Source organism: Pan paniscus, chromosome 1, assembly GCF_029289425.2.
Source record: "Pan paniscus chromosome 1, NHGRI_mPanPan1-v2.0_pri, whole genome shotgun sequence".
In the NCBI taxonomy this organism is placed as follows: domain Eukaryota; kingdom Metazoa; phylum Chordata; class Mammalia; order Primates; family Hominidae; genus Pan; species Pan paniscus.
In genome coordinates, this window is record NC_073249.2 from 155,091,518 (window position 1) to 155,116,383 (window position 24,866).

At 36.1% G+C, this 24,866-nt stretch overlaps 1 protein-coding gene across 4 annotated transcripts in view; it reads left to right on the forward strand.

Annotated features, from left to right (window-relative positions):
* The window catches only part of NEGR1 (neuronal growth regulator 1), an 886,690-nt gene that overhangs the window by 489,272 nt on the left and 372,552 nt on the right, over positions 1-24,866 (forward strand). For all 4 annotated transcript variants that reach the window (XM_003830589.5, XM_034967555.3, XM_034967545.3 and 1 more), the window contains exon 3: positions 14,724-14,849. In XM_003830589.5, the coding sequence (XP_003830637.1) occupies positions 14,724-14,849 (126 nt within the window). The remainder of the gene's footprint in view (positions 1-14,723; positions 14,850-24,866) is intronic.

Here is a 24,866-nt window from a genome sequence, read left to right on the forward strand (position 1 = left end):
TGGGCTTGTTCATTTTATCTACATTTTTGTTGCCTCCCCTCTTATTTTTCTCCTCCTCTTCCCCAGTTGTCTACCAGTCCTATCGCCAGTCCCGAACAACAAATGTTTTTTGTTCATCACTTAACCTCCCTCAGATCTCATTTTTCAGTTGCTAATAGCCAGGCCCTTTAATGGCATTTTCCTTGAGTTTACTTCCTCATATACAAAGGTATGTAGTGCAGCAAATACTCAAAGAACGCACAGTTGAAAAATCCTAACAGTATTATTTGACTCAAGCATTCACTCAGTATAGTAATCCCATTTCTAATCCCACTGGTCTTCCATAGTCTCTGGAAACCTTGTGATGACAGGGAGCTTGTATTCTCATAAAATAGTTTCTTTTATTGTTAGGATACTTCTTGTTTAGGATACTTTATTATAATCACCTGAAGTCTACCATATTTTTTTCTACTAGATCAACTGAGAACAAATTCACAAGCAAATGCAAATACTCTTCTCCTTCCTTGCATTTTTTATATTTATGTAAACACTCCTGGTTCCGTCATCAGTGTCCTAACGTAGTACTGCATGTATGCACTTTACTATTCTGTCTGGCGTCTAATGGCAAAATGACATCTGTGTGTTACTAGCACATTGTAACGACTGAAACTGAACACCTGACCTCCGGTATAGTTTTATCATTAAATGTGTCTCCCAGAGATACATCCAAGTTGCTTAAAATTCAGAAAACAAAACAGCCAAATACAGATTATTATTGAGCACTGCTGACATTCTGCTTCCATATAGACATGAATCTACCACCAATACAAGTTGTAGTGGCATAACCAGTTAGGTCTCTGTCAGGCTATGTGAGCAACTTGTCCACACGACTCTATTTTATTGCTTAAACTGTCAACAATTGTCAAACGGCTCCAGAAATCTACATACACACTCAATATGTTCATACAATTTTGTTTCTTGGTAAGTAGTTGACCTACTCAAAAGGTAAATTGGGTTATTTTGGCATAGCTAATCCTTGATGTTTATTCTTCTCAACCCTTAAAATCCAAATATTTAGATATAGTTTATACTTTTCCATCCTTCCACTATAGTAGTAGCTCTGAATAAAAGGTTTTAATGATAGTTAGGTGTATGGAAAAATACAGAATAAAAGAGTTAACTTTTACCAGGTAGCATATTTGGATTTTCCACCTTTCAGAAAGAAGAAGGGGTTGGTTTGGCTTATTTTTGGTGGATTTATCAAGTGACGAGACTGAAGTGTTCAAAACAAGAAAGTTCAGCAGGTTGGAGAGGTAGCTCCAGAGCACGAGTGCCCAAGGAAATACACTTTTCAGTCTTAACCACGTTTTTTAAGTTTTTAAAAACAGAATCTGATAGCATCAAGAAAACAAAAATAAAAATACATGATATTTTTTATCTGGGATATGAAAATATGTTATACACTTAGTACTTGAGAGAAGCTAAAGCATGTTAGTGTTCCTTATGTAACACCCAAGAGACTAGTTCACTTTCAATATATTAATATTTTAAGCCAAAAGGGAGGAGTGGCAAAGTATTTCTGTTCCTCGGAATGTAGTAATTAATATGAGGGAGAATGACTTTGTAAATGAATGTGTTAAAGACTAAATCTCCAAACAAGGAACATTTAGAACTGACAAAAATATTCCCATTAAACACATTCTGAACACTTACTGTGTACTAATTATATGATCTTGTAAATTACTCAGGGATCAATATAAAATAGTTCTTGCATTCATCTGGCTTCTCCAGAAATATCTACAAAAAGAGACATTTGTTTATGTCTTGAAAGTGAATAAAGGAAATAATTTTAGGTGTGACTAGCTAAGTACTTCAATTACAGCCACAAGGATGAATACAGAGTCTGCGATAGGGTCCTCATCTTGTCCAGCCTCCATACGTGTATAACTCGACCTGGAATGCATTTGTCTATTTAGACAGCTACAACATATTCCAAAAAATATCTTTGTATCGCCTTTGCCATCCTTCTATCTTTATTTGAGCTGGGTGAATTTTCCTTAAGGTATACATATTTTATGTATATGTTTCTCATATAACTTGATATAATTGTATTTTTAATCTATTTTAATGTTTATTTTCTTCCATAATATATAAGCTACTGGAAAACAACTCTTTTATTACATGTTAAATCAACAGCACCTATCTCAGTCCCTAGTGCATGGCAAATGACAAACATTTTCTAACCAAATGAATAATATATAAATCTGTAAGAGAGAGATCTTTTGAGAGTAGCCTTCCTATAATTAGACTTTCCCCATTGTTACCATATCTCAGTATAAACAAAGGCACATATTGATGTTACAAGACACACACACACACACACACACACACACGCACGTATTCAATACAATACATATCTAACTGTAGATCTAAGGCAGTATATAATATTTAATCCTCTTGCTGGAAATCAAGGTGTTAAAGAGAATTAAGAATATCTGAAATTTTGAGTTTTTGTGATTTATATTTAAATATAAGTCCCAGAAGCTAGCCCCAGTATAAAACAATTTCTGTCAAGAGACTGCCTTTTTTTCTAATGAATAATTTAAAACACAACTTTTTTTTTCCATGTGAACTGTCTTATATCTTGGCAGTAGGCATAGCATTTCAATAATTTATATAATTTTGAATATAATATAGTTAATGCCACAAAAGCAATTTCTTTGATATTGAATTATAAGAGAATGCACTTAGACCACTGTGACTAATGATCTAGGAGCCAACACATGGCAAGTTATCTTTTAATCCAATCCAATTTCAGAGAGAACTGGCACATGTAACCATAGGACTCTACTATCTCTTGGCACATAGCTGCATGATAACCTTTGTTTGTAATATTTTTTTAAAAAAATAAAGGTTCTCTTTGAGAAAAGTAGATAAGGTAACATGGATGTTAAAAAATATAGATGATAATTATTTTTTGGAAGCAGAATATTAACATGAATCATGGTTTTAACATTAAGTTTCTGGATGAAACCCATTCTCAGAATGTTTTCTAAGGCAAGACTCTAGGCCTTTCTAAGGCAGTTACTCTGTAAATCTAATCATGGTTAGTTTTTGACAGGTGAGAAACCACACATTAGTGTGATAATATACAGCTTTTATAAGAAAACAAACAACGTAATGTGAAAATGGATTCCTTGTGTCTTTCAAAGCCAAAATAGTCTGAAGGCCTTGCCAAGATGTGAGGCAAAGATGGCAAGACTGTGGCTCTCTAGCTGAATCCAGACCATGAAGAGCTTTCAGCATATGGTTAAGATTTTGTACACACACAAATCTGCAGGCACTCTTTACTTTCATAAACCATGTAGACTTTTATATCAAGAAAATTGTCCAACATGTAATGATGAAGTGTCTTCATGTTTTTCTAATTCCTATAAAGGTGTCATTTGGGTTAGTGCCAGGCTAATTTCACAGATATTTTGAGGAGATTGTAAGGTACAAAAAAAAATAAAATTTCAAGTCTTGAGATCTAGCAAGCCTAGACTTTTCTATTTTTAGGATGGAAATTATCAGTGGTAGCTGCTCTCTTTAGACAGGTGCTCTCTACCTGGCCCCATCAATCACAATATGTATGTATACTTTGTCTTGACTCACATTACTCATGTATGTTACTTATCCATAACATTAGGTATTTTTGTTTTTAACATAAGTAATCAGGGCCTTGGCCATCATGGGAAGTTTTATCATCTGTTTCTGGAGTCTTTACTTTGTTCCATTGTCTATTTGATACCAACACCACACTGGCTTTGTAGTAGCTTTATGGTAAGTTGTGAAGTCACATAAGATAAGTTCTCAAATTTTCTTTATTCTTTTAAAAACTGTGCCCAAACATGGTTGCTTTTAACAACTACAATTATTTGTTTTACTCAGAAGACTGCAATTTGTGCAATTTAGATAGGATATTTGAGGCCTCACTGGGATGACTTAGGCAGTCAGGGCTTAGATGAGCTGAAGTGCTTCCCAAGCTTTCTCTCTCTCTCTCTTTCTGTTATCACAGACTCTCCATGTGGCAACCACATGTGGTGTCTCCACATGTTCTCTCCAGCATGGTAGCCCCGAGATGGTGACACCACAGTGGGCTAGAACTCCAAGAGTGAGTGTTCTCAGAGAACAGTACCGGAAACAAATATTTTTTGCCTTGTTTTGTTTTGTTTTCCCAGTTTGGAAGTCAAATAGCATTATTTCTTCCACAACTCTACTGTATGAAGCAGCCAAGAGCCTACTCCAATTTAATACAAGGTGGGGAAGGGGAGAGATCCTATTTTTAGTGGAAAGAGTATTAAAAAATTTGTGGCCATGTTGATAGAACCACCACACAAACCAACTATCACAAAAGCAGATGGGTGGGTGGAAGGAAGAATTGGCCTGGACGTGTAGAACTTTGCCCTAAGATGAACCCAAACTCACCCCCTCCAAATAAGTCATTAGTCTCTCAGTATATTACTCACAGTAAATGTTCAACAAATACTAACCCTTGCTGTGGGTAACCTTTTTTAGACATGTTTCCCGTAAGGAAGGCAGAAAGCCACAGTGTCCTATTTTGAGTACTTATCCAACTACCTTCTCACTCCCTTTCTAGAGCACAGTGTTGAGAAGGGATCACTATAAATAGTGTTGAGAAGGGCACACTATTTATTTCCAGCCAAGGCTTCAGCACCAATTCCCTGGTGAGCTTATTGGATCATATGGAAATTTCTAGGATCTATATAAACATATGAATAAAAAGACAAAAATAAAATATATCAAACTATTAATAATAATTCTTGTTAAATGGTGGCATTATATTAAATTGAATCATATGAAATTGCCAATATCCATTTGTTTTTAACTAAAGGGCAGTTTTAGATATTACAACCTAATACGCTACTTTTTTTCTTCCTTACTGTTTATGTATTTGTCTACATTCTTTCCAGTGAATGTATATTATCTTCATGATTAGAAAAATAAATATTATTTACAAAGAACAAAGAAACCAGAGTACTTCAAAGAAGGTGTTATTTTTCAAATGGTGCTAAAATGACACATCTCCTCTGCAAATGCATAAAACACCAGAGCAGCTTTTAGATATAAAAATCTGCTAAAACACATTTTGAGAAACCTGAGCCTAACAAGGAATATGTATATTGAACCTGAGCAGGCTTACCTTATAAAACCAGGAGCCAGGTGTTACATTATAACTCTGTGACTCCAAGGGTAGACATTGGGTTCTCTCGTGTTTTCAAAAACCCTAAAGCAAGCTTTTAGCTATGGGAAATGTTTGCAAAGAAGGCAGCTGGGTTCTAGTTTGACACAGCTGGGCTGTTTCCTCTGGTTTATAGGGAAAATAGTTCACTGCCAAGGATGAGGCAAGAAAACGGTTCACTTGGGCCGTTCCAAAGGGTATTTGTTGGCACATTTCCAAATGGAGCTGGCCACCAGGTTTATGGGAATAGTAACTACACTGAAAGAAGGTACTTGCTTTCGTTAATATAAATTCCTGGAAGGGGAATCATTGGCTCAATGGAATAGAAAATTTTTTAAGTTCTTAAAATATACTGCCAAATTGTTTCCAGGAAAAAAAAAAAAACCTCATTATTAATTCTTAATAAAATGTTACCATCACTGAAGGTTTTGAAGTTATATAGTTTGTGCCTTAAGAATTATACTTCACTAGGATACCCACATTAGTGTGCTGTAAGGTATTTCAATTGCGGTGTTCTTCCTATCTATTTTGTGACCATTTTCTACTAAGGAGGAGACTGAATTATGCAGGCATTGTAGATTCCCTGTGATATACAGCACGACAATAAGTGTGCTCCAGCCTGCTGGCTGCTGCTGCTGTTGCCTGAGGGGGTAGCTGCTATTATGGTCCTGATTTTAAGCAGTGTTTTATATCTTTGAATTATCCAAGTAAGTGAAACTGAAGCAAGCCTGAGGTACAGCAGTGATTTGAACTCTGGTGTATAAACACTCATGTGCAGAGGCTAGCTATTGATCCTCTCGCCAAAACGAATCAAAAAAATAAAAATCTTTACAGTCCAAAATATTGAAACTCTTGTGTAACCATGTTGTGTTTTTGTCTTCAAAATAAAATGTTTGTACAGCATGCGAGAAATTTGACTGCAACCAAAAATGTTAAAATCATTACATAAATGTTAAGCTCTCTAAAACCAGCAGCCTTTTAAAAGTTCATTTTATCACATTTAATTTTCATGTATACTAAACCTACTTCATGTGTGTTTCATGTGTATGTTTTTATTTGCTACTGAAAATCTAACTGGCAAATTGTTATACCTTTGCATAATCCATGCATTAGAGAGTCCAGAGAAGATGGAGAGAAAGAGAAAATAGAAGAAAGTAATTTCCACTTTAGTTTCTCTATAATTCCATATCCTGTAGGGTTCATTCTTCTCAGAGTCTTACTTTCTTCTCTTCTTGATCACTATCATTTAGAACCAATCCTGAGCTTTTCAAGGGAAAAGAACATGATGGTAAAATGTTGCCTATTGCATCTTTCTACTTCCAGGATGGTGCCCCACTGCACCCACTATGCTGCTCTCAGTGAGTTTGAAAATGGATGCAAGTTAATAAGTCATCATTTCTTGTAGGGTTAGTTACATTTTAACATTAGTCCCTTGAAGGCAAATAAATATTCTGAGGATCTTTAAAAAAAAAGCCTTTTTAATTAGAGTGCAGATTTTAAATATAGGAGAGAGAATTTTAAGGAGAGGTCTTTCTGGTGTTCTGTAAATCAGTGTTTCCAAAATCTGTAGACTTTGGAACTCACTACATACTATTGGTCTAGAATATCCTAAATCAACCTTTCTCCCATCCCAGAATCACGAAAAACTCATCCGGTTATCCCTGATGATTAGCTTAAACCACCAAATTCTGTTCAAATTCCACCTGTTTCAAAAAGCCTTATCCAATATCAGCATCCCCTCAATTCTGCCTCCATAAGGAAGAGTTAGAGTTACAAATCTGTGTTCCCAATACACCTTGGGAGTAAGTCTTTGTAGGATTAATGACTCTGCATTGTGATTAGAAATGTTGTATCTTTCTAACTCTTTAGACATGGACTCCTTAAGATTAGTCACTCTGAGATGGGGCTTAATAAATGTCTGTTGGATGGATGGATGGATGGATGGATGGATGGGTGGATGGATGAATTAAAACAGTTCACTGCCTATTTTGCCAGATTTTTATAGGTGACCCCACGAAGGACAGAATAGATTGAGAAAAACTCGTGCATAGGTATCCTAAATGAGAGAAAACACTAAAGTAAGCAACATAATTCAAAGTTTGAACTGAAGTTTGACAGATACGTTTTTCTTATACATATTCTTTACCCCTAAGTTGTTCTGGCATATTTTATCAGTAGGTATTTCATGAATTTGGCAAGTTTGAATTTAAAACCCATGCTTGGTATCTTTTTCCTGTTATCACTATCTCTGAGTGAGGGGATGAGGGGAGAAGCAATAGAAATCTCTGAAATGCCATAAACTATGACAAGTCAGTCATAGTCTATCAGCTGGAGAAAATAATGTGGCTGGTGAGATGCAGACCATGAAACCATCAAGAACCCATAAGCAAACCAATTTAGAGAAAAAAGCATGAAACAATTTCTTATCTCAGTTTGAGAACAACACCTTTTCCAGGAGGTTTGTTATGTAACGTAGATCTGCTTTCACTTTTTGGGGGCTGGCCAAGACTGAAAAGGGGAGTGCCAGCCCAGTGAAAGGAAGAATGTTCTTTTGATATTGCTAGCTATTACCAGATATGGGAGTGCAAAAAAGCCAATTCTCCCAAGATTTATAGTTATGTCTAGCTTGTTGACTCAAGCTGTTTGGAAAAGCTTCAGAAATATAGTTCATCCAAACTAACCCAGACTCCAAGTCTTTGGAGGAAAAAAACAGTAGAAATAATATGCACATACATACTATTAGAATCAAATTCTCTTGATTTTAAATTTGCAAAGATCCAAAAGTAAAAAAAAAAAAAAAAATACTGTGACCAACAAACATGGAACTACCTAAGATGTGACAGACCGTTCTGTTAAAAATAAATGTGTATGATTATTGTCCAGTTATTTCTCTGGGTTTGCATGGCAAAAACTATAGTAGGCAAAGGACTAAGAAAATATTATGCTTCTAAATGAGTTAGAAGGAATATTTAATCCCTAAACTCGGAGAATCCATGAAAAAGTCACACAGGACCCTTGAAATTATAATTACATTTTCACCGTATTCTCAGAACTTATATTATGTGATTCTTGCAATGGTATAAAATTTTATAGGATCTCTTCACTGAGACATCAAAGAAGTATTAGCTTAGCACCTGAAAGAATAATGAAATATTTATTGAATAACCTGTATGTGTCAGGCCCTCTCTCAGGTTCTGGCAATATGCTGTTGAATAAAGCAAACAACTTCCCTACCCTAGGTCTTTACTTAGATTCTATGAAGAGATACAGATAATAAACAAGTAAAGAAATAAATGCCAGTGACAATTATCGATTGCAAAGAAAACTATCACAAGAAATAAGTATAAGAGTGGAAAGGGGCAGAGAGTTATGGGTGCAAATAATTATTTCAACAAGATACATTATGTCCTAGTACATTCAGGCAGCTATAAAAAAAATGCCATAAACTAGATGGCTTATAATCAACAGAAATGTATTTCTCACAGTTCTGGAGGCTGGGAAGTCCAAGATCCAGGCTCTGGAGAGGGCCTGTTTTCTCATGGATGACACTTTCTCACTGAGTCCTTAAATGGTGGAAGGGGTGACCTAGCTCGTGGGGTCTATTTTATAAGGGCACTAATCCCTTCATGATCTAATCACCTTTCCAAGGCCCCATCTCCTAATAGTATCACCTCGGGGGTTAAGATTTTAACTCATGAATTTGGGAGAGACACAAACATTGTCCATAGCACAGACCCAGAAAAACCTATTTTGCTTTAAGATCATCAAAGTCATCAGTGACACAATTTTTTAAGATCAAATTTTGATCTTTTAAAATTCACTCACTAATGTACATTTCGGTTTCTTCTTTGTGGTAAATTTTTGAGGTATGAGAAGTCACCGTTGGGAGAGATGGGTCAAAGAGGACATCAAAGAGTTGGCATCACTTTTATTTTACTTCTTATTTGTCCTAGTGAACATATTTGGAGAATAGATCTCATAATTGTGTGCATAATTCAAATAGATATATAACAACTTTTAAAGGTTTTTGGTAATGAGTCTACAACTTCAGAGAATGAATGACAGGACATTCATTGCACTCTGCTGTAAAATACTGCTTTGATTTTATATCCTGATCGAGGAAACAGGTGGTTTTTGTGACAGAATATTGTGGTTACAATAAATGCTGATCTGAGGTTTTTCAGTAATCTGTGAGTGTTTATGAGCCAGATTAAATAAATATTCCATCTACCTTTTAGCCCTGACATCCTAAAGATGGCCTCCAAATGGATTTGTATGCACTGTGGTCTTTCATGGACTCTTACAGCTTAAGAGCTCGATGGGGCATTTAATTGATTCCAGTGAGCAAGTGCAACTGTCCAGATCCAAATAGTTTATGCCTTGTATTTACAGTTAAAATAACTGTCAGACGCATCCTGTAAGGGTTTTTAATATCATGTGTGACCTGACCTCACAGGTCATGCAAGTTAATATTGGTTCAGGTGCTATTTTATTTATTCTTTCTAAAATCATCTGCATAGATTTTTTTAGATAAAAACTTTTAATATAATAAAATACCCTGTGCTTATATGACTCCTATGATATCCAGATTAGTCACCATGATGCTGGCTTCTCTGTTTGTTAATGGTCATGTTGCAGGCAGCATGATGAATTCTTGAAAGAAATTAAAGCTATATCTTTGAAGACTGCTCATTAAACAAACAAAAATAATTTATTTCTATACATCAGAAAATATGTACACATTAAAAGAAAATAATGCCGTACACTCACAAACTCAGTTGCTCATTATCGTACAAACAGTGGAGAATAATCCAAAATGGTAGCCTGTGTGAAGGTCATTAGAATCTGGTTTGGATGTGCATTCTAAGATTTTTCTTACTGAAAGTGACTCATACCTGGCCTGAAGACACCCACAGATGGGCTCAGAAGAGGGAAAGTGGGTGGAGTAAGTCAAATTGCCTAAATTTTTTGGTGAAAGTGAAACTAACAAGAGACATACGTTATCTTTAGAGAATCTAAATATGTAGATACATCTAAATACGCATTATCTCCTCACTGTGGAACCAACTAAATAAAAGTTGAAGACCAGGTACTAAGTAGCAGTTGAATTTTAGGCCAGTGAACAATTAAAGGGAAAGCATGTTATGAATGCGAGGGACCAAGAGTAGTTCATTTAAATGGATATGGAGGTTTTAAAATACATTTCACCCAACACGATCTTTAAATCTACTTTCAACCTCTGTTGCTTAGAAAGCTTCCAGTGTTCTTAGATCTCTCTAACTGGTAATACACAATTAATTATGAACACAGTTGTAAAGTCTTGTATATCCCTAATTAGAGTTTCACTAGGAGATATTCTGTGATTTAGTATGAAATCTAGGACTTCTGCCTTTTCATTGTCTTTTTATGGTGTCATATAATGAAGATAGTGAGGATATTATAATAATTGTTTCCAGCATATTAAATGAGTTTACACTCATTAATATATTTCTTCATAACTCTGCCCTAGGTCATAAGTACTTAAAGTACATGACAATTTAAAATACTTCTTAAAATCTGTACTTATTTAATAGCTTAAAAATTGTTGAATTGATTAAATACATCTGCTCCTTTTTGCATAAATTAAGTATTTAGAAAAGGATGTGAGGGAGTCTGAAATAAGATCTAGAAAAGGGGCACACATCTAGAATAGTACGTTATTTTTAACTCTCCTCTATTTTTTTTCTTTTTTCTTTTTTTTTTTTTTTTTTTTTTGGTTTTTCTATGCAAGTGCTTAGCATGATGCGCCCTGGGACCATCCAAAACCCTTCTCAATACCACACCTTATTCTGACGACAGAGCTGACAATTGTTATCACCATCCAGTTGACCAATTCTCTATACCACCATTTGTGCAGTCCTACCTTAAGGTTATTAATAGTTTTCCTGGCCTGGTGTGGGGGCTCACTCCTGTAAACCCAGCACTTTGAGAGGCAGAGGCAGGTAGATCACCTGAAGTCAGGAGTTCGAGAGCAGCCTGGCCAATGTGGCAAAACCCCATCTCTATTAAAAAATATGAAAATTAGCTGGGCGCAGTGGCAGGTGCCTGTAATCCCAGCTACTCCGGAGGCTGAGGCAGGAGAATCACTTCAACCCAAGAGGCAGGAGTTGCAGTGAGCGGAGATTGAGCCATTGCACTCCAGCCTGGGAGACAGAGCGAGAGACTCTGTCAAAAAAAGAAAAAAAAAGTTTTTATCTATTATAAATAGTCTGCACTCAATAACCTTGTGCATAAACTATTCTACATAATTAACTTTAAAATAAACCAACACATAATTAATGTCTACTGATTTAAACCCAGAAGTTTTACCTATTGAACTGGTTTTACTCCTGTAAAATGGGAAAGGAAAATGTGGAAAATATTTGCCCTCTCTTAGTTACTTACCTATCTGCTTCTGTCTTTTAATTTAAATTTCTTGAGGGCAAGTAACATGCCTTTAAACTTTTGCATTTCCTTTGGGTCAAGAATTATTCCCTTCATGATAGTCAGTAAAAGTTGGAAGGTTTAAACTGCATATGCAATAGTTCTGAATATTCAGCAAAGCAACACCTGTTTTTGTCTCCACAAGCCACCGTGCATGTAAGGATTTCACTGGCCCTCTTACACATGGCATCTGCTGCCAACAAGTGATGCATTTCTGGGGAGAGGAGCCTTGTCAGAGGGATTTTCTCTTACTAACATCCTCTTTCCAGATGTGTATTCCCTGTAGCATGTCCTGAATTATGAGGCCCTGGAAGGCAATTGCAATCACTGAGAATGACATGTCACACCTGGAATTTACCATTCTCCCCACACTACACAATCTCCTATAGTTAAATGTCAAATCTAAGTTTATTTCTAAGGGACTTAATTGTTTCTCTATATAGCCAAATACTAGTGCTGAATATTAGTTTAGCATAATGTTTAGCACTTTAAATATATGTAGATGTGTAAAGATCCAACTAAACTATGTTTTGATCAGACAGTATTGACCAAATAATGGTATTTCGAGGATGGAATTCATGTTCTTATGGCATTTCATTATTTCTCTTCATATACATATCTCCGTCTAACCTTGTATCAGTTATATTTTAAATAAATAAGTAAAGTCGCTAGGCGAGACTAAGAGCCCTATATACTATATTCTATATAAAGGAAAAAAGCACTATATAATTGTTTTAATAGTGGACACTGCTATGCACTGTATGTATGTTTATGAATACAGATGCTCCTCATGTTATGATAAGGTTACATCCAAATAAACCCATTGTAAATTGAAAATGCAATTAATACACTTAAACTATCGAACATCATAACTTAACCTAACCTTCATTAAACGTGCTCAGACACTTAACCACAGTTGGTCAGAATAATGTGACAAAAAGCCTGTTTTATGATAAAATGTTGAATATTTCATGTAGATTATCAAATACTATACTGAAAATGAAAACATAATTGTTGTATGGGTACTCAAAATGTGGTTTCTACTGAATGGATATTATTTTCACACCATTATAAAGTAAAAACATTATAATTGAACCATTGTAAGTCAGTGACCATCTATATATGTATATCTGTCTCTCTCTATATATATATGTATATATATCCACATGTGCTTTACAGTTCATTGAATTAAACCTATACCTACAACTAAATATCTAAAATATACTTTTAGTTTAATGTTGTAAATTTATTATTATTAACTCTCCTATTTACCAATGTAATGCAACGTTTTTTGTACTTTCCTTCTAGGGTAATTTAATGTTTTTATTTTTGTTCTGTTTTAGTTAAGCTGAAAAGACCCCTCTGTTTGGGATGGTTTGAAAATTTTTATTATTTGCCTGAGAAAAGCTCACTGAAGAGTTTGATGATAATGTGTTTTAAATGCCAATTAAACTATGTCATTTGGAAACAGTTACAATGGTGTATTACTTAGGAACAAGCCTTCTCCTCAATCATATCAACAGTTACACATAATCAAATACTTTATATTTGTAATTATATCATTCTTGATTTTCTTGAGGCTGAGTTTTGGTTCCATAAAAAGTCAAAAAAAATTCAAAGTATGGGTAATTTATCGTCACAACAGATTTTAGTTTCTAGCTTTAAAGGTAATCGTGAAAACATATCTCTTGCATAAAGAAACCCAAAGAAGGGAACAATTAAAAAGATTTCAGTAAAAATCTTATTTTACTAATGATTACCAAGGGGTGTAATTGCCATTTGTTTATATTTGAGCTGTAATAGTAACATAGTATAAATTTTATAAAGTAACCCAAACTTATTTATGGCATAGGTCAGTCATACACTCTACAAAAGTGAAGAATTTCTGAGAACAATTTTAAGGCATAGGAAAAGAGCACTACTAAAATGAAATTCAAACACCATATATGTGTTTAATAGCATCTAATAATAATAACTAACACTAATGTCAGGCACTTTTCTAAGTCTTTTAACATGTATTGACTTACTTAGTCTCCATAGCAGCCAGATAGGACATGTACTATTATTGTCTCCTGCTCTCAGATAAAGACACTGAGGCTGAGATAAATTAAATAACTTACTCTAAATAATGCAGTTAGCCAATAGAGACTTATACCCATACTGTTTGAGGATTCAATGAGACATTTGGTTTCTTAGAGAATATAGAAATTTAATCCTGGAAGTTAGTTTAGAGACTTTTCTCTCCAACGTTTCCCAAATGTATTATGTGATTAAATTCTGGGATAAAAAACTTCTCTAGTCTAATACATTAGAGAAAATGCAATACAATATTTCCCCCTTGACTCTTATGGATTTACAGTGCAAAAGGGCATAACAAAGGATGAGAAGTCCTGAAGTGATCTGTTTCAACCAGTGTTTGCCAGTCATTGCTGATAAGAAAACTTTATTGTATCCACCTTTCATAGTCCTTAGAATTTGTGTTCCTTAGAACACAAATTTTTAGAAAGTCTAGCCCTACTACCTGGCAGATAGAAAATTAAAGCCAAAAATACCTTTGTGACCATGAAATCTTACCTCCCAGTCATGTACATGTCCTAACTCACCCAGCTTTTAAATCAGTATGTAGGAATAACCGTTCTGCTATTTTAAGTTTCTTCTGTATTTCCTCTTTTTTAACCATTTCAACAAGGAAAACATCATACAGTGAGGATCCATGGATAAAATAGATTGATTATATTCTAGTTTACTTAACACAAATTACTCATAATACATATTTAATCAATGTTTAAACATTTTTGTTATTAAATATTCCATTTATCCTGAGGTATTTAACATCCAAAAATTAGGGGAAAAAAAACTAATAAAAAACTCCTAGAAAGTCTTGAGATTCTAGAGAATCCATCTTTCAGGTGAGGACCATAGGCCATAAATACATTTCACCCTCATACCTTTCTTGCATGATATTATGGAATTAATCATACGTACTTCAACAAAATTTTATATATTTTTTTTCTAATCACTGCGTATTTTGTCATTTCAGTTCCTCCTAAGATATATGACATCTCAAATGATATGACCGTCAATGAAGGAACCAACGTCACTCTTACTTGTTTGGCCACTGGGAAACCAGAGCCTTCCATTTCTTGGCGACACATCTCCCCATCAGGTAAAGTAGGAATGCATTAGTGTTGTTTGTGCTGTTCATTTTTCTCCTGTAACCTCACTAACCTCACTTGTTCAGAACTTAAGAGTCAACTTAATTTTTTGTATTTTATTCATGCGGTCGGCAGAATGCATTTATTTATTTATTTATTTATTTATTTATTTATTTATTTATTTATTTTTGAGACAGAGTCTTACTCTGTCCCCCAGGCTGCAGCTCAGTGGCGCGAACCGGTCTCACTGCAACCTCCGCCTCCCAGGTTCAAGCAATTCTCCTGCCTCAGCCTCCTGAGTAGCTGGGATTACAGGATTGCACCACCACATCTGGCTACTTTTTTTTGTATTTTTAGTAGAGAAGGGGTTTACCATGTTGGCCAGGTTGGCCTGGAAATCTTGGCCTCAAGTCATCTGCTCAACTTGGCCTCCCAGAGTGCTGGGATTACAGGCATGAGCCATCGCGCCTGGCCAAAATGCATATTTTTATACTTACTCTTCATACTTAAAGGCATTGCAGTTCATAAAAGTTAAATGGGCTGGGCGCAGTGGCTCACGCCTGTAATCCCAGCACTTTGGGAGGTCGAGGCAGGCAGCTCACTTGAGGTCAGGAGCTCAAGTCCTGCCTGGCTGTCATGGTGAAACCCCGTCTCCACTAAAAATACAAAAATTAGAAGGGTGTGGTGGTGCATGCCTGTAATCCCAACTACTCGGGAGGCTGAGGCAGGAGAATCATTTGAACCCAGGAGGCAGAGGTTGCAGTGAGCCGAGATCGCACCAGTGCACTCCAGCCTGGGTGCGGAGCAAGACCCTGTCTCAAAAAAAAAAAAAAAAGAAAAAAGAAAAAAAAGTTAAAGAATACTTTTCACTCAGAGTCCAGAATAGAACCTATGTCTGTTGATTCTTAGTCAAGGTTATTTTCTCTTTCGTATGCTGGATAATCACCAATCAATAGACAAAAGGCTCAAATGGAAATGTCACAAGAGAAATGTCTTCATTTAAATATGTAAGAGATTTATTTGATCAGCATTCACATGTTGATAGGTCAGCATGAACCGCTAAAGTAATCAGGGGAGAATAAAGTTAATCAAATTATGAGTTTGCTGGGTCTGATTTCAAACTGCAGCTTTCAATCAAAGATTTTGGAGTTAGAATTAAAATTTAACTGATGAGGGATCTAAAAATCCAAGAGTTTATGTAGCTTGTGCAGGATCGCATAGCTAGTTGAAATGAAATATATAACATGTTTATAGATTTCCAGTACTTCTGCTATAGTGCACATCCTCCCAAAGAGATTATAAGTCAATTTCAGGAAGTCGACCTTAGTCATCATCAAGACAGGTCTGTTTTCAAAGTCACAATGCTAACAGAATTATCAAGTTGTGTGAAATTTAACTTTGAACTACATAGCTTTGGGTGCACCCTGGGAGTCAGAGATGTACTTTTAATAAATAGGACCCCACCTCATTTCAGATGAATGAAATTTGATTTTATTTGTTTCATATTTTTTTTGTGTGAAAATACCTTGAGCAAGGCTGATGCAATGAAACTGCTTTTAATGAAATCAGAAAGGCATATTTTATATAGGTGTAGAACAAGCACAATTGAAACATGTATTTTATCTGCTAATGTTTTCTTTAATATTACCCTTCAGCGACTTTCAGTTTACTCATTTATGCAGTGTGTCTAATCAATCTTACCCACATCACATGCTTAGTATTGGTATTATGTGAGAAAAAATCAATATATCTGCAATATATATTTATATAATATGCATTATGTCCCCTACAATATTTCTGAAGTATGAGTGTGCTCTTGACTGCCAACTCTTCACTCTCTAGAACCACTAAAATATCATAAAACTGATATGTGAGCACTTAAATTCATGGCAGGACTCTCCGTGGGGTATAAGTGCAGCAAATTCAGAACCAGGAGTTATACACATGTGCTCTTAAGACAAGTTCCTTATTCATCAAATCTGCCAATCCTTGTGCACATCTCTTAGCTGTAGTTACCACCAGCTAGTTTCCTACTTTCAAAAATTGTATGATAATAATCCTTGGCTATTGTGGGACTCAAAAAATATAATAGGCATAAATGTGTATTAAAAAGTAAAACTTAATATGTAAATGTAAAGCTGATTCTTACTCATCTTTCCAGGAATTTAAATCTGATATGGTAATATAATTTTTGTAAGAGCAAAACACATAATCTCTATCTTCATATAATTTAAGATTAATATTATGAATTTAACTCTCCTGCTTTGCAGTGCTTGTTGTTATGCACATTCTTCTTTTTAAAAGTGCTTGGGTAAATTTTATTTTAATTAAATAGGAATGTTGGTTAGTGAAGTTATTAGAATAATGATAATGGATAACATCATGAAACTGGAAGAAGACAGATTGGGTTTATAAGTTAAACTGTGCATAGATTTGTTTTTCTGATTCTGCCATACTGAGCAAATGAGTAAAATTAGCATAAATATTAACTATTATCCAATGAATAACTAGACTTGGCAGATATTTTTATAAACACTTACAATAATTTCAAATTATAATTTATTAATGATCTACATTCAAATGCACAGCACCTAAAGGAAAAAGAAAACCCCACAACACTGGAGTTCCTGCTTTAAGGAACATGTCCGATAATTCTATTAGCTTTTTTGACTTATTAATTTATATTTAAAAGCAAAATTATGAACTTCATTGATCTCTTTGTATTTTCCCTAAGAAATATCAATATTTTGCATGTTCTCAGCTCCTCTTTTGCTATATTATGAAAGAAAATGTGTCCCAAAACAGCAGTTAACCTGTGAACATGTTGAGTGTTAAAAAAAGTTATAAAAATAAATAAGTAAATAAAAACAGATGTAGATAAACCTCATGTCAACACGAGAAGTAATGGCTAGTTTTTGTATGTGTCTGATTGATTTAGGGTTTTTAGCAATGCCCATGGTAATTCTTGCTGACTCACTCATGGTCAATTCCAGTTTTAAAAATCAGTAATAAGTGGTTGGTCACAGGATGATAGCTCCATACAGCTTCACCCTTATTTACAGAAAAATGAGGCTGTGTGTTCAACCACATCACAAACATCACTGGGGCCAGCTACAGTTGCCATTCTACTTTTTAACTCTTGCAACTCAACTATACTTTCACCAAAAAAAAAAAAACACCTTTCCTGAGATGTTTCTGGATATGTGAGCTTCCTTACAGTTCACCTTATCAATGATTATTTCTTTTTTCTGTTTTTTCCATTCTATATTTGAGAATTAAATTCAAATTTATATTTTAAAAGGTTACAGAAATAAAACAGAGAATATTCTGTATGCTTTACCCAGTTAGATTCATTGGGATTTTGTCACTTTGCTTCATCAATTTCTCTGTGGGTAGACTAAGTATATACATATATATATTTCACTGAACCAGTTGAGAGCAAGTTGCATACATCTTGGCCTTTGTTATCTCTAGGTGTTTTTTATCTCTAGATATCTCCGTGTTAATTTCTGAAGAATAGACATTTTCTTTACATAACCACAGTAATTTTTAATTTCAGTAAATTTAACATTGGTATCATACGTTTATTCAATTAATCAACCATATTCCAATTTGGTCAACTAATACAATAGTTTTTTTATAGAATACTTTTTTGTCTAGTACAGAATCCAATCCAGAACTCTGTATTGCATGTAGTTGACATAACAGTTTAGGCTCCTCTAATTTAATTTCTCAGTGTCATTACTGAACATTGACATTTTTTTTCAACAATGTATATACTCCCCACCCCTCCTTGTTTTTTGGAGATGAAGTCTCACTCTGTCGCCCAGACTAGAGTGCAGTGGTGTGATCTCGGCTCCTTGCAACCTCCACCTCCTGGATTTAAGTGATGCTCCCACTTCAGTCTCCCAACTAGCTGGGATCGCAAGCATGCGCCACCACAGCCAGCTAATTTTTGTATTCTGAGTAGAGATGGGGTTTCACCATATTGACCCCTTTTTAAATAGAATATTTCTCCTTTGTGGGTTGTCTCATATTTTCTCATGAGATTTCTAGTTATGTCCTTATGGAAGTAAGTGAAGTTGTATCCTTCTCAGGGAATCGGATCCGGAGTCACATAATATTCATGTGTCCCTCATTTGTGATGTTAATTTCAATCAATCAGTGTGTTGTCTGATTTCCACATCATATAGTTTATTCCTTTTTCTTCCCTATGCTACCAATAAACAGTCTGTAGGGAGAGATTTTAAGACCGTGACATCCAAATATCTGCTCTTTGTCAATTCTGCCCTTAGATTTGACATTATTGATGATTCTTTTGCACTCAGCCTTCACTCTGATGATCAAACTGATGATTTTTTTCTAGATGCAGCAGTCCTTCTGCTTTTACTAGTTAGCACTTGACATTCTACTGTAGAATTCCCCTTTCTCCTATTTATTATTTGTTTGTTTATTTTTATGGTATGAACTCGTGGATTCACATTTTTTTTTTTTTTTTTGAGACGAAGTCTTGCTTTTGTCACCCAGGCTGGAGTGCAATGGCACAATCTCGGCTCACCACAACCTTCACCTCCCAGGTTCAAACGATTCTCCTGCCTCAGCCTCCGGGTAGCTGGGATTACAGGCATGCGCCACCATGCTTGGCTAATTTTGTACTTTTAGTAGAGAGAGGGTTTCTCCATGTTGGTCAGTCTGGTCTCCATCTCCCAACCTCAGATGATCCATCTGCCTCGGCCTTCCATTTTTGTTTTATGATACTTTAAGTTCTGGGGTACGTGTGCAGAACGTGCAGTTTTGTTACATAGGTATACACATGCCATGGTGGTTTGCTGCACCCATCAACCCATCATCTACATTAAGTGTTTCTCCTAATGCTATCTCTCCCCTAGCCCCGAACCCCCTGACAGGCCCCAGTGTGTGATGTTCCCCTCCCTGTGTCCATGTGTTCTCGTTGTCCAACTCCCACTTATGAGTGAGAACATGTGGTGTTTGGTTTTCTGTTCTTGTGTTAGTTTGCTGAGAATGATGGTTTCCAGCTTCATCCATGTCCCTGCAAAGGACATTAACTCATCTTTTTTATGGCTGCATAGTATTCCATGGTGTATATATGCCACATTTTCTTTATCCAGTCTATCATTGATGGGCATTTGGGTTGGTTCCAAGTCTTTGCTATTGTGAATAGTGCCACAATAAGCATACGTGTGCATGTGTCTTTATAGTAGAATGATTTATAATCCTTTGGGTATATACTCAGTAATGAGATTGCTGGGTCAAATGGTTATTTCTGGTTCTAGATCCTTAAGGAATTACCACACTGTCTTCCACAATGGTTGAACTAATTTACAGTCCCACCAACAGTATAAAAGTGTTCCTATTTTTCCACATCCTCTCCAGCATTTGTTGTTTCCTGACTTTTTAATGATCGCCATTCTAACTGGCATGAAATGGTATCTCGTTGTGGTTTTGATTTACATTTTTAAAAAGTCTTTAATGTTTTTCTTGGTCAAATTGTCTTCAGTTTGACCACTAGGAGTCACACCAAATCGGTCTCCTGTGTCCTTATGACATGAACCCATCATTTTGTTTACTTCTATGCTTTCTGGCATAAGAAAATACAACAGGCTCATCTTTTCTGCCTTACTTCTGGAATCAACCATTTCATTTAACTTTGATTGATTTTATACCATACAATTGGAGTTAGAATCATTACATTTTGCTTTAAAAATGTAACTTTACTTAACTGCTTTATAGTAAAATTATCAAAGACTCAGAAGTCTAGGCTACTTCCTGTGATATTCTGCTAAACCACAATAAGACCTTAAATAACTTCAGCGTGAGGGATAGAAAAAATATTTTGTGTGGTTTTATCTAACAAGAAGCCTGGAACGGAGCCTGTAATCTGTGTGTATGCAAAGAGCACCAGAACTAGTAAGAAAAATATTTATCTCAAGGAAAATAAAGAGGGTAGTTGTCCTATGGCTAGAGATACAAGTAGGCTCATAGATCTTTACATGTGATCCTACTGCTTCTGCTCATCTATGACTGGTTCTTTATCTGTTTCAAATTTTTCAAGGTTTTTTCAAAATTCCTAGTATGAAGTATATGATTTCATTTCTACCAGGAATTTACTTATGAGATGGTGCCGGTAGGGCCTAGTGATTAAGATAATGCATTTTGATTTCAGTCGAGTTTGAGATCCAGATCTTCCTCTTATCAAAAGTAACATCTTAGAAAAAATTGTTAACTTCCTTAAACTTCAAATACAAAATGGCAGTAACAGTTGTACCCAATTCACAGAATTGTTATATGAACAGTAAATGGAATAGTATGCAACATTGGACAGAGTTTATGACTTATAAACATTTCATATTCTTAGCTGTTAATATACTTTTGAAATGTGTTTAAATTTTTGAACAGATTATTAGTTTATTCTCATGCTGCTAATAAAGACATACCCAAGACTGGGTAATTTATAAAGGAAAGAGGTTTAATGGACTCATGGTTCCACAGGACTGGGGAGGCCTTAGGAAACTTACAATCATGGTGGAAGGGGAAGCAAAACTGTCCTTCACATGGTGGCATCAAAGAGAAGTGCCAAGCAAAATGGGGGAAAACCCCCTAGTAAAACCATCAGATTTCTTGACAACTCACTCACTATCATGAGCACAGCATGGAGGTAACCACCCTCACCATTCAATTACCTCCTACCAGGTCCCTTCCAACAACACATGGGGATTATGGGAACTACAGTTTATGATGAGATTTGAGTGAAGACACAGCCAAGTCATATTAACCAGATAGAATTTGTAACTCTGTTCCTGAAATTAAGGGGCCTCTTTATGACTCTTGAAAATGTAATTCACATAGCTGCTCACAAATGAGGTTACCATGAAGGTAAAAATCACTGTAAACTTCTGGAGAATATCGACAAGTATACATGAGGCTTCTGATTTTAAAAATAAAGAAAAAATAAAAATTGTATTACATATGATTGTATTAATAAGCCTAGAAATAGTAAGAAAAAATAAAAAATTAAAGGAAAAAAATTTCAATTATAGATGAGTGTATTAGTCCATTCTCCCATTGCTATAAAATACCAGAAACTAGGTAATTTGTAAAAAAAAAAAAAAAGTTTTATTGTTAAAAATGTTAATCACAGTTCTGTAGGCTGTACAGGAGGCGAGACATAACAGCTTCTGCTTCTGGGGAGGCCTCAGGAAACTTATAGTCATGGTGGAAAGTGAAGGGAAAGCAGGCATGTCTTACAATGCTGGAGCAGGAGAAAGGGGGTCGGGGGAGGTTCTACACTCTTTTAAACAACCAGATCTCCTGAGAACTCTATCATAAGAGCAGGACTAGGGCAATGGTGCTAAACCATTTATGAAAAATCACCCACTTGATCCAATCACTTCCTACTACACTCCACCTCCAACATTGGGATTACAATTCACATGAGACTTGAGCAAAGACACAGATCCAAACCATATCATTCCCACACTGACACCTCCTAAAAATCTCATGTCCTACTCACATTTTAAAATACAATAATCCCTTCTCAACAGTCCCCCAGAGTCTTAACCTTATTGCAGCATTAAGTTAAAAGTCCAAAGTTCAAAGTTTCATCTGAGACAAGACAAGTCCCTTCTTCCTATGTGCCTGTAAAATCAAAAAGAAGTTAGTTACTTGCAAGATACAATGGGGTATAGGCATTGCGTAAATACTCCCATTCCAAAAGGGAGAAATCAGCCAAAAACAAAAAAAAATTGGGAGGATATAGGCCCTATGCATTTCTGAAACCCAGCACTTCAGTCATTAAACCTCAAAACTTCAAAATAATCTCCTTTGACTCCATGTCTCACAATCAGGGCACACTGAAGCAAGGGCTGAGTTCCCAAGGCCTTGGGCAGCTCTGTCCCATGACTTTGTAGGGTTCAGTCCCTATGGCTGCTCTCATGGGCTAATGTTGAGTGGTTGCTGCTTTTCCAGGTGTAGGGTACAAGCTGTCAGTGGATCTACCATTCTGGGGCCCTCTTCTCACAACTCCACTAAGTAATGCCCCAGTGGGGACTCTGTGTGGCGGCTCTGACCCCACATTTGCCCTCCATACTGCCCCAATAGAGTTATTCATGAAGGTTCCACCCCTGTAGTAGGCTTCTGCCTGGATGCCTGGATATCCAGGCTTTTCCATTCATCCTTTGAAATCTAAGCAGAGGCTTCCAAGCCTCAGCTCTTGTACTCTGTGCACCCACAGGCTTAACACCACATCAAAGCTGCCAAAGGTTATGGCTTGCAGCCTCTGAAGCAGTGGCCTGAGCTTTATATGGGCCCCTTTGAGCCATGTCTGGAGCTGGAGTTGCTGGGATGCAGGGAGCTATGTTCTGAGGCTGCACAAGGCAGCTCGGCCCTGGGCCTGGCCCACAAAATCATTCTTCCTTGGTAGACCTCCAGGTCTGTGATGGGAGGGGCTGCCATGAGCTTCTCTGAAATGCCTTTGAGGTCTTTTCCTCATTTTTCTATCAGCCTTTACCTTCTTTTTAATTATGCAAATTTCTGCAGCCATCTTGAATTGCTCCTCTGAAATGGGCTTTACTTTTCTACCTACCACATAGCAAGGCTCAAAATTTTCCAAACTTTTATACTCTGCTTCCCTTTAAAATATAAAAGTTCCAGTTCCAGGTCATTTCTTTGCCCACACATAGGAGCATATATTGTTAGAAGCAGCCAGGCTACTTCTTGAACACCTGGCTGCTTTAAAATTTCTTTTGCCAAATACCCTAAATCATCATTCTCAAGTTAAAAGTTCCACAGATCCCTAGAGCAGGGGCACAATACAGCCTGGCTCTTTGCTGAAGTGTAGCAAAAGTGACCTTTACTCTAGTTCCCAATACCTTCCTCATTTCTATCTGAGACCCCATCAGCCTGGATTTCATTGTCCATATCCCTATCAGCACAACCATTCAAGAAGTCTCTATGAAGTTCCAAATTTTCCCTCATCTTCCTGTCTTCTTTTGGGCCCTCCAAACTCTTCCAACCTCTTCCCCTTACCGAGTTCCAAAGGCAATTCTACATTTTCAGGTATCTTTATAGCAATGCCCTACTCCTCAGTACCAATTTTCTATATTAGTCCATTCTTGCACTGCTATAAAGAAATACCCGAGACTGCATAATTTACAAAGAAAGAAGTTTAATTGGTTCCTTGTTCTGCAGGCTGTACAGGAAGCGTAGCAACTTCTGCTTCTGGAGAGGCCTTAGGATACTTACGGTCATGACAGAAGGCAAAGGGAAAGCCAGCACATGTTACAAGGACAAAGCAAGAGCAAGAGAGAGAAGGGGGAGGTTCTTCACTCTTTTAAACAGCAAGATGTCATGAGAACTCTGTCACAAGAACAGCACTAAAGGGATAGTGCTCAGCTGTTTATGAAAAACTCCCCCCATGATCCAGTTACCTCCCACTAGGTCCACCTCCAACACTGAGGATTACAATTCCACATGAGACTTGAGTGGGGATGCAGATCAAAACCATATCAAGGAGATAAAAAAAATCTAGAAGCATGTTGAAAGCCGTTTAAAAATATTCACTTATTTGTGGCTATTTATTTTGATATCTATTTCCAAGTTCATTTCTTTCTATTCTTTGGTACCTGGAATATCCAGACATGTTCATCCTTTAGCCTGGTGGTTTTTATTAATTGACAAAGGTGTTACTGGCTCTGAAGCTAAACATGTGAGCACAACACTGGGCTATATGTCTCAAACACTTTTTTGTCTAATTTCCGTATGCTTAATGTTTTGATAAGGCATTACTACCTTAATTATCATAGGCATTAAGGCTATTGCCTAACTCAAGATAAAGAATGCTCAATTTATGTTCTTTTTCTCCTGTCATGTTTGAGATTCCTTTTCTTCCTATTTGTCAGGTCCTTATTTTATTAAATATTATCTTTTTCATACATCTTTAACTTTTTCCTTTCTACTGACCCTATCCTGCTCACATTTAGAAAGACTCAGTTCTTTTTTTTTTTTTTTTT